The 11648-nt window shown below is 38.7% G+C and overlaps 1 protein-coding gene across 1 annotated transcript in view; it reads left to right on the forward strand.

The window, feature by feature from the left end:
• The window catches only part of Sorcs3 (sortilin related VPS10 domain containing receptor 3), a 609790-nt gene that overhangs the window by 582024 nt on the left and 16118 nt on the right, over positions 1-11648 (forward strand). Inside the window, exon 21 of the mRNA XM_031390639.1 lies at positions 10141-10264. Coding sequence (XP_031246499.1) covers positions 10141-10264 — 124 coding nt within the window. The remainder of the gene's footprint in view (positions 1-10140; positions 10265-11648) is intronic.

Here is an 11648-nt window from a genome sequence, read left to right on the forward strand (position 1 = left end):
TGTGAAAACAATTTATTGATACTCAGCATTTATTTCTTCCCAGAAATCCTTATATGCTTTACTCTTTCTTTTTCTGGTATCCTATTACAAACACACACACACACACACACACACACACACACACACACACACACACCACATATATATAGCACATATATCCATACCTTTTGTACTTGATTCACATTCTTGGATTTGTTTTGTTCTATTTATTTATTTTTTTACCTTTTCAGTCTCTCACACTCTTTGCTCTCTTTATGTTTTTTCTTGGGAGTTTCAGCAGCTTGGACTCAGTTTTAGAGATTCTTTTCTCACAGGTGTTCTCTTACTACTAAGTCCATCTAAGAGCAGTTTTGATGTCTATTGTGTTACTATCATTAGCTCCTTTTTGTTTTTAGATTTCAATCTCCCCATTTGTATTATACTTTCATTTCAGCAGATATTTTGTTATACTTGAAGGTGAGGTCCTTAGTATGAATTACTATGTTTAGGGTGATCATGTTGGAGTGTAAGAGAAGAGTTGCTTTATGACCAAACCTCATCTGTTTTAGGGATCCTATGATCTTGGATTGTGTACTTCTTAGGTGTTTCATAGTACACACACACACACACACACACACACACACACACACACACACACATATACACACACGGCGGTGGGGTTACATTGGGTTTGTATTGAGATAGTATCTCTTTTTCCTACGGCTCTTAGACTAAGATAAACCCCTTGCAAGTTAGGCTCTGATTTACTAGTTTCTTCTAGGAAAAGACTTTTTTAAGCCACAGTGCACTGATGCACTTGTAAATGATCCCTTATCCTCTCTCATTGAAAGAAACACAAAGAAGACACATTTCTCCAGTATTTATGGGAGAACCTGGTCAGCTCCTGGCTATAAAATTTACAAAGCCATGAAGGCTTCCACGACTCACTGGATCCTCCCTGTGGTGTTCACTCTCTGACTTTTGTTTACTTTAAAAGTACATTATGTAGTTGGTGTTGCTTATCTTGGCAAAAGTATTCATTTAAAAATAATATAAGAAATGTACCAAATTGTGACAGTGTAGTTATACACTAGGAATGATGATGTGGGGTCTACTTCTGTCCTCATTCTGGAATGGTAAGGCTGGGAGGTGCCCCACTCCTGATCTTGTGGAGGATGAGAGCATGATGCAATAGAAGGTGCATGGACATGGGATTGAGAATCATGCGTTAGGTTGCTAGAATGGCTGTTTTAGATAATCCTGAATATTTGAGCTTGATCAAGTTGTTTGTCCTGAGATGTTATTCACTCACTCTCTCATCTTGCCTATTGTATAAAGAAACAAAACATGTATTTAAATGTCACATAGCATACGGTCAGCAACTATATGCATTGTAGCACATCATTGAAACTGGTCTGTTAGATGGGATAGTGAAAGATAGAGAAAGATTCACGAACCCAGGGGGATCTCAGTTTATAGTATTTCTGCCAAGTTGCTTTAATTTAACCTCTTAGTATAGGTGACTAATGCTTTTGCATTTTTTTTTAAACTAGAGAAAGAAATAAGTCTACACTTGGTGCAGTAGAAAAGTCGCTTACAGTGTACAGCCAGCATCCCAATTTGGAACACTTGATTAGTTGCAGAAACGAAGCTCAGACTCAGAACTCCTAAATCAGTGCAGCGCAAGCCATCCTTCAACACGAGAATGCTGCATTACTGGGAAAGGGTCTTCCCTTGGTGTTGCTGAGCAGTCATTTTTCTTTTAAAATCATGAGATAGCCACAGAAGCAGGATGAGAAAATCATTGGAGGAAAGGCTTATTTTTCCCCCGAGAAAGTGAGAGGTCAGTTTGTATTTGGGGAATTATTTTCTGTTAATGTACATTTGCTTTATCATCTTTACTGAGGATCCACTGTATGTAATGAGGCCAGTTATTGGATGGGTCTCAACATAGAGATTTATTGACAGCCAACAGGACACTGAAGTTGCAAATGTAATATGTTTCTGCAGTGACTTTTTTCTTTTGAGGGCTCATTCTAAAATATGAAGTACTTAATAATGGCCTATGCGTATTTGATTTAAAGTACCAAAATGAATGGAAAAAGAGACTGAAGAATTTCGTTTTCATTTCCCTGATAAGTATATGTTATCTCAAATTATACAGTCTTTGTCTAAAGCCAGGAAACTAATATTTAACATGAAGATCTTGGAGTTATGCACTAAAATCTCTCTCCCACATATAGACATTATGACATATCAAGAGATTTTTTAAAGTACATACGGGCAATTTAGTTTTAATTTTTAATTGATTACTAGAAGTATTTCTTTGGTTAAAAAATTTCCATCTACAAGCAAAGGAATGGAGTGTAACATACAAGTACCCAAGACATAAAGGACTTACCAGTTAATAATTATTCTCAAAGAACAAAGCTAACAATGCCCGAGAGGGAAACATAAAAATAGCTTCCGAATATGACAAACCTGGGTTGACATACAGATATATTTTTCTTTGTTCTAGTTCTTTCGTCAAAACACTTTTACCTTTCATTGAGTTTTATTAGCTGTGAAATCCAAGTACTAACAGTAGTAACTACAATTGACCATTAACAATAGTAACTACAATTGACCATTAACAATAGTAACTACAATTGACCACTAACAGTAGTAACTACAATTGACCATTGCCATGAGCATCAGCTAAAGAATACTCACGAGTCACGTAAAACACAACAAGGCATTTGGGAACATCAGGCGTTGTTTTACATGGAGAACATTTACATATAGGGATAAAAATCTGACATGATTCTACAGGTCATGTAGCTCTTTACAAAACCAGTTACTTCCAGCAATTTTTTTGACAAAGGAATGAGTGTCTTTGGGTGTGCTGGTAAGTGTGGTCACCTTCAGAGCTGTTCGGCTTCCTTTGCTTGGCAAATTGTTCTTTAAAATGAACTACTTCTAATTTTAATTATTTATTCCTAGCATTTTCTGTATTTTCTCAATCCATTATTTTATTTATTCATCAGACTAGCTTTATTTACTTAATAAACAGAGGACACTTAGGCTGGTAACCTCAGAAGGTAGTTTGGTGTGTATGTGTGTGTGTGTGTGTGTGTGTGTGTGTGTATGTGTCTACGACATGAAGTCAAAAAGCTCATTCAGGTGGTTGAATTAAATAAAAATACTGACACAAATGAACTGATTCTCTACCTCTATAGCCAGTCCTTATCTCAATGCTATTAATATCAGGGGTAAAAGGTATGCACACCATGACCCCAACCTTTAAAGAAATCGTGTCCTGTCTGAAAAGGCAAGATGAACACACCTAAAATAATTGATGTGGATATATAATGTACAGATAAATAGAAAATAATAAGCATTCCTGCTATCCAGCTGTTGACTTACATACCTACAAACCTATCGGGAAGGGACATGAAATTTTATCAGGACCCCCATAAGTCCTTTACAGAAGCTAGTTTTTTTCCTACAAGACATGAAGACTAAAACACAGAATAAATTTCATTTGCCACCTTCAGGAAGTACATTCTTTTGATAATATGAGTTTAACAGCCAGGAAATTGCATTAAAAGGGAAGGCAGTGTAAGCATATACAGACTAGTCAAGTTGGACATCCTAGAGATAGATGGATGCAAGCCTGTGAGCCACACAGTGTGTCAAGCTGGCCTTAAAGGAGTAGCACAGTAGAGGCAGAAATAAAAACAAACATCAATGTCTAAAGGTTGATTCTTGCAAGTAGCAGTGTCCTCTGCAGACTGATTCTGTCAAAGAAGAGCATTAATTTCAGTAGATGTTGGAAGAAAAAGACTTTAAACTAAAAAGATGAGATGGACTTCTTAGACTATCAAATATGTCTGCTTTTTATTTTGTTATAAAATTTATATTTAAGGTAGGATGATATGAGATAAAGTTAGGCAGTGCTATTGCACTGATAATTCAACAGAAATATTTCCACTAGCACACTCAGTCTGTCTTTCTGTCTGCCCCCTCCCTGTGTGCATGTGTGTTTGGTGTATTTGTGCATCCCTGTTAAATCATTTTTAACTGAACTTCCATATCAATCCATAGCTATAAATTCTACTTTGCTTTATTTCATTCTCGCCTTTGTGCATATTTAAGGGGTTTTTACATAATTCTCAGCATGGTATTCCCACAATTATATAGTCTGCCTTTTCATTTCATATGATAAGCACTTTTCACACATTGTTATATAATATACAGAAAGTTTTAAGTGAGTCAAACCTAATGTTTGCATTGTTTGTTCAATTTTGCAGTGGTAGGTTTGATCAAGGTGCACATTTTCAACTGTGGCTATTTTATGATGTGCAGCATTCTCATGATTTGCTGTGTAGACTGCTGGTGTAGCCTGTGTCCAGAGATTTCCCTGAAGTTCGCTTGCCAGTCCATTAGTCAAGTGGAAATCTTATAACTAAATAGTTTCTCAGAGCTTTTATTATTTCTTGCCAGGCTCAGTTGGGTAATTTGTGACCTGTCATATGTGAAGGACTCTTCATTGTGAGGAGTGTAACCCAAAGCTGAGGCAGTGCAGGAAGTATTGTTCTAAGGGGCCACACTGCAAGCTGGCCCTGCAGCTCGGACAAAGCAGAGCCGAAAAGTCAATCTGTTGCCTGCTGGGTTTGTGGGTCTCTGAATGGCCAATTTGCTGAGATTAACAGAGGTCTGGCTTAATAAATGTGTCTGCATGCCTAATAGATTTGAGTAAATGAACCTTAAAATACTTGATTTAATTTAGCATTGGGCATTCTGTATCAGTGGCCAATGAAGAACTCAAGGATCCTGTTGAATGCTCCAGCTTTCTGGGGAAGGTGAACTCAGCCACAGTGCCATAACTGCTGATGAAAAACAAAAGCAATTTGGAAACCAGAATTAGCTCTTGCTATTTATCCAGCATAGATGCCTGTCTGTGGCCTGCCACCCAGAGACCAAGCATCCACATTCATCAGATTTTGTTTGCTGTGGCTCCGTGCCCTGACTGGCTGGCATGAAGCTTGCACTCACCCACCTCTGATGGTGTGTTCCCTTTGTCCTTCAGCCCTGCACCCGCTTTTGGCTCTGGAACTTGGGGACACAGCCAGATGGAGATGAGATAAGATTTGCTAGAGCAGGAGGAAATAAGTTCCTCTCAGAGGACATGATACTATTGATAAAAATATCATAAGTAGATAAGTCTTGGGATATTAAGAATCTTCCGGGCAGAGGAGAGGGCCACGTGTCCCACTTAGGACTGAGGAAGGTTTCCTGAAGAGAAAACAAGGAGAAGAGGAAGGAAGGCTTTGATCCTGAGCAATGGAGAAACTAAGAGGCAGCCGACTGGACAGAAGGACAGTTTAAGATCATCACCACCCTAGAGAAGAATTCAGTCTGGAAAAACAAAAGCATTCTTATTATCCCTTCTAAAATCTTCTCACCTAGTACTTATGATAAAAGTTCAGATATATAGTAAAATGGTCAGAATTTTGCAAGGAATGTCCATATACTCATAATAATATTTATTAGAGAAATGTCCCAAGTCTATCTTGGCAAGTCAATCCATCCATTATTCTTGATTTTTAATTTTTTATTTTAAAGTAAATAAAAGCTTGTGCGCCTCATCCTAAATCATTAAGCTTGCAAATCATTGGCTGCAGTTTACTGCTTCTTGAAAGTTTTCCTCCTTGGGTACTATAAAATGGGTCAACAGTGGAATACGTGACTCTGCAGTGTGTGTTTACAGTCTGACCCACAATCACTTGTGCATCCCACCTGTGAGGATACCATATTATTATCCTTCTGCAAGTTTCCTGTTTGTCTCAGGCAGGCTCCATGCCAGACTCTTCCCTGTCATAGATTAGGTTTGCCTGGTACAGAACATCATAAACGTGTAATCACATAATAAAATTACCCTCTTTCCTCTCTCGTGGTTTGGGAGTCGCAGTCTGTATATTTGTATGTTTCTATGTGTATACATGCATTAATATTATTATCTATCTGTTATAACAGATTATATAATATATATATTATATAATATATATAATTATCTATCTGTTATGACAGATAGATAATAATAGGAAAACTATAGGAAAACTCTGTGGTTAATTTTTATTTTCTCATTGGTAAGTTTCCAGACTGTCTACGTTTCAAGCTGATGTGAATAGCTGCTATGAATGTCTTTAGATATACATGAGTGTTTTCCCTTAAGTAAATTTGAGACTACAGTTGCAGATTATAAAATGACACATTCACTTTAGAAAAGGTTCTTACACTTTCTAACAAGCGAAACGTTTCCCAAAATGGTTGCAGTGATTTTATATTTCTACCAAAATAGTATGGGGGTCCCAGTTTGCTTTGCATTTTCAACATTATTTGGATTATCATTTTTTAATTGGATATTTTATTTATTTACATTACAAATGTTATTCCCTTTCCCAGTTTCCCTTCTGCAACCTACCTATCCCACCCCCCTTTACCTTGCTTCTAGAAGGGCGCTCCCGCACCCACCTCACTCCCCCCTCACAGCCATAGCATTCCTCTACTGCGGCATCAAGCCTTCACAGGACCAAGGGCCTCCCCTCACACTGATGCCAGATAAGGCCCCTTCAGCTCCATCAGTCCTTCCCCTAACTCCTCCATTGGGGTGCCTGTGCTCAGTCCAATGGTTGGCTGTGAGCATCCACATCTGTGTTGGTCAGGATCTGGCAGAGCCTCTCAGGAGACAACTGTATCAGGCTCCTGTCAGCAAGTACTTCTTGGTATCAGCAATAGTGTCTGGGTTTGGTGTCTGCATGTTGGATGGATCCCCAGGTGGGGCAGTCTCTTGATGGCCTTTCAACTGGGGGGCCATGCCTAACTTCTGAATATGGTCTCAACAGGTTTTCCTTCCCTTTTGTTGAGTATTTCAGCTAATGTCATCCCTGTGGGGTCCTGAGAGGCTCTTGATTTCCTGGCATCTGGGACATTCTGGTTTCTACCCCCAGCTCCCCTTCCCCCATTGCTACATACCTCTGTACAATTCTCTGACCCTCTGTACATCCCCTCCATCTCCTCCCATACATGATTCTTCCCCTCCCCCTTCTCTTCTTCCCAAGTCCCTCCCACCCTCTACTTCCCTTGATTATTTAGTTCCCCCTTCTAAATAGGACTGAAGCATCCACTCTGGTCTTCCTTCTTCTTGAGTTTCATGTGGTCCTTGAGTTGTATCATGGGTATTCCATGCTCTTTGCCTAATGTCCACTTATCAGTGAGTACATATCATGGGTAGTCTTTTGTAACTAACTGTCTTACCTCGCTCGGGATGATATTTTATAGATCCATCCACTTGCCTGCGAATTTCACAAAGTCGTTTTTAATAACTGAGTAGTAGTCCATTGTATGAATCTACTACATTTTCTGCATCCATTCCTCTGTTGAGGGACATCTGGCTTGTTTCCAGTTGATGTCTATTATAAATAAGGCTACGATGAACACAGTGGAGCATGTGTCCTTATTACATGTTGGAGCATCTTCTGGATATATGCCCAGGAGTGGTATAGCTGGGTCCTCAGGTAATACTATGTCCAATTTTCTGAGGAACTGCCAAACTGATTTCCAGAGTGGTTGTACCAGCTTGTAATCTCACTAGCAATGGAGGAAGGAGTGTTCCTTTTTCTCCACAACCTCTCCAGCATCTTCTGTCACCTGCATTTTTGATCTTAGCCATTCTGACTGGTGTGAGGTGGAATTTCAGGGTTGTTTTGATTTGCATTTCCCTGATGACTAAGGATGTTGAACATTTCTTTAGGTGCTTCTCAGCCATTTGATATTCCTCAGTTGAGAATTCTGTTTAGCTCTGTTCCCCATTTTTAATAGGGCTATCTGGTTCTCTGGAATCTAACTCCTTGAATTCTTTGTATATGTTGGGTATCATTAACCCTCTATAGGATGTAGGATTGGTAAAGATCTTTTCCCAGTCTGTTGGTTGCCATTTTGTTCTATTGATTATTTCCTTTGTCTCACAGGCTTTGCAACTTTATGAGGTCCCATTTGTTGATTCTTGATCTTAGAGCATAAGCCATTGGTGTTCTCTGTTCAGGAAATTTTCCCCTATGCCCATGTGTTTGAGGCTTTCCCCCACTTTCTCTTCTATTAGATTCAGTGTATCTGGTTTTATGAGAAGGTCCTTGATCCACTTAGACTTGAGCTTTGTACAAGGAGAAAAGAAGGGATCAATTTGCATTCTTCTACATGCTAACTGCCAGTTGAACCAGCACCATTTCTTGAAAATGCTGTCTTTTTTCCCACTGGATGGTTTTATCTTTGTGAAAGATCAAGTGACCATAAATATATGGGTTCATTTGTGGGTCTTCAATTCTATTCCATTGATCTACTTGCCTGCCACTGTACCAATACCATGCAGTTTTATCACTATTCCTCTGTATTACAGCTTGGGGTCAGGGATATTGATTCCCCCAGATGTTCCCTGACCTCAAGCTGTACTACAAAGCAATAGTGATAAAACCACATGGTATTGGATTGTCATTTTCAAAGAACTTTTAACCATCACAATATCAAATTTGATGTCTCATTTAGTTTCCAAAGATCTGGGATGGTCTCTGAATAAGACAATACAGTTAAAACTCTCTGCTAATCTTTCAGAGACCTGGGTTTAATTCCCAGCACTCACTTGGTGCCAATAAACCATTTCTAACTCCAGTTCTGACTTATTTGATACCCTCTTTTGGACTCTGAGTGTACTGTATACATGTTGTACACAGACATATATGCAACAAATATATATATATATATGTAAAATAAAAATAAGTACTATATTAAAAAAACAGGATTTTAAACAGATGTGGTATTATGGTATGAGTGATAGAGACACTTCTACCTTATCCTTTTTTCAGCTCCAAAGGTACATCGGTGTACATTATAAAACTGTATGTATAGCTAATAATCTCTACACCTTAGTAGATGTCCTCATTTGGGGGAAAAGTTATCAGGAGCTTAGGGCAGTATCTCTAACTCTTCCCAACTACCGCCAGCCTGATCATCAAGGAAGTCTATATAGAGTTGCAAACAGAAGAAATCAAACTAGTTCCTCAGAGGCCCTGCCAAATCCGGCAAGCAGGAAAGGATCCAGCTGTACAGAGGGACCACTGCCTGAAAATCGCATCTTCAAGGCTTTGCGTCTGTGTGAATATATCCAGCCTATCATGGATACACACTGTGAGAGCTGGCACATACTTAGCCCCTTAGAGAGCACTTCTGCGCACACTTCAACAAGCCACATTATTATTCTGTATTGTACTGTTTCCGTGTGCAGAGAAGGAGTCTGCTCATCTGTGCTTGAGTCATATCTTCCTTATATACCTTAGTTCAGCCTCCAGCTTCTATACATTACCTTCCAGAGAAGAGGCAGCATTAGAGAATATGGGCTTTAAGAGAACTACTGAGTATTGACTCTTCCATTTCAATCCGCCTTCTCTTCTCTAACACCTACTTTTATGATATTTCTCTTTTTATCCTTCATAATTTATATATTTGGTTAAGTAAGGAGGAAGGACAAAAAAGAAAACTGAATCACAACCTATTATATGTACATGTTTGACTATCTCAAACTAATAAAAATGGCAAAAGAAAAAACGCTTTACAAGTGAAAACAGATATAATTCAGCAAAAATCCATTTTAAGGCCATTGCATTGCTTTATGTGTGTTTCTGTTGTAAGAATGACACTGTGCTTAAATTGGGTGATACTGAAGTTAGTAACAGGTCACTTCCTGAAAAGTCCCTGTAGCCTAGTGGAGTATAGAACAGAAGGGACACTGGATATTGAAGTGATTCCTTGTTCCAAGAGCCATCGGGTACAGGACTTAAAAGCTGATGTGATTTTTCACAGAAGAAAGACATGACAATTCAACAGTGTTTCTCATTTTTCAGGGTGAAAATTTTATGAATTTAAAATTCATTAATATTCTTACTAGTTCCCAGAGAAATAACAAAGTTTGGGGGAACTAGATAAAATTGTTGGTTCTTTTCTTATTTTTAAAGTGAAGAGCCCTTGGATGCTGTCATACGATGCATATGCATGACATTCTCAGACTTACAAGAATGAGAGGCCAGACTAGGGAAGCCTGAAGGGGTGTTGCTCTTTTCTCTCTTGCAGCCCCTCATCACCTTGGACAGCAGCATCTCTTTCACATTCCTTGCAGAGGGAACCAACACCATCACTGTCCAGGTAGCTGCTGGGAATGCCCTCATCCAAGACACAAAAGAGATTGCAGTACATGGTAAGCTCTGAGTGTGGTCATGTGATGTTCTCTTCTGCTCATGCCGTTCCCTCTTCCTATCCTAGTGCCAATCATAAACTGCCAGGTTAATAGGGAGATGATTGACATCCGCAAATGTAGACTTCATTGGCTGGAGAAGCTAAATTGAAAAATAAACAGATCACTGGTAGGCACCTGTTGTCCCTTGTACAGGTATGAATCTTGTGATGCATCAAGATTACCATATGTTTGGGATACTTGTTAGACAAGGAAGGCTAAAGTAGACAAATAAGCTCAATATGATGACCTGGTAAGTTGTCTACAACATACATGCAGCATTTACTATGTGAAATGGGACAAATGATCTGTCTACAAATTAGTGTAGTAATGCTTCCCATCCTGCAGAACTCATATCTTGGGCAATGAGATGATCTATTCAGAGCAACTGTGGTTTTCCTGTTTTGATTGTTGGAAATTCTAGCATCATTGTCTGTGAAGGCTTTATAATGAGGCTAAATCATAAGCTTATGTAGCTTTATACACATGATATAATAATATATGCCAGGAAAGTTAAAGCAAAACTTTCTAGGAGAATAAGACATAGTAAAAGGAGGGGGTTAAATGGAGGCTCCTATAGAGGGATATATGAAGGATATGCTCATCTATGAAAATGTCATCATGAAGCTTAATATAATGTACTATGAATGTACAGCAATAAAAATAAATATAAGCTAAAATGAAGGCAGAGAATGTGATGAGCAGAGTTGTCACATGTTCTGAAATATTAGTTTTTTGGTTATTACATTTATTTTAAATGAAATTGATGGTCTTATGCTGCCATCCCTCCAGACCTCCCATAAGTTCACAGCAGCCACTATCATTGCAGTCGTCTAGAAAGTCAAACAAGTATATGTGAATTTCTGATGAAGGCAATTTCTACAGCATTGTCCTGGTGAGGATTTTTCCTGCTTCTCTGCCATCTGGTCACTGGGGTCCCTTATTAGGGCCTGAAGTAAATATTTTTATTAGAGTGTAAATGTTACACTGAAACTGGTTCACATAAGAAATGCTGGTTTTCATGGACAAACACCAAGAGTGTAAATGTTCGCTGAAACTGGTTCACAGAAGAAATGCTGGTTTTCATGGACAAACACCAAGAGGACAACTTCTCTACTCGCCAACCAAATCAAGAACTCAAGCATTCCCTTACATCCCTAGAGAAAAGGGTTAACCTGCGTTCCTTTCCTGTGAGGCTTTTTACAGCATAATCAACAATGGACAATCTGAAGGACAGAGAGGTGAAAAGCTGCCATCCCAGTGAAGCCATGATTGTTATCTTTCAGTTTGGCTTTGAGATATCCACAGAGGGGATTCAGATCTCCTTTTGGTTTTTTTTTTTTTTTTT

The sequence above is a fragment of the Mastomys coucha genome, unplaced genomic scaffold, assembly GCF_008632895.1.
Source record: "Mastomys coucha isolate ucsf_1 unplaced genomic scaffold, UCSF_Mcou_1 pScaffold21, whole genome shotgun sequence".
NCBI classification, from domain to species: Eukaryota; Metazoa; Chordata; class Mammalia; order Rodentia; family Muridae; genus Mastomys; species Mastomys coucha.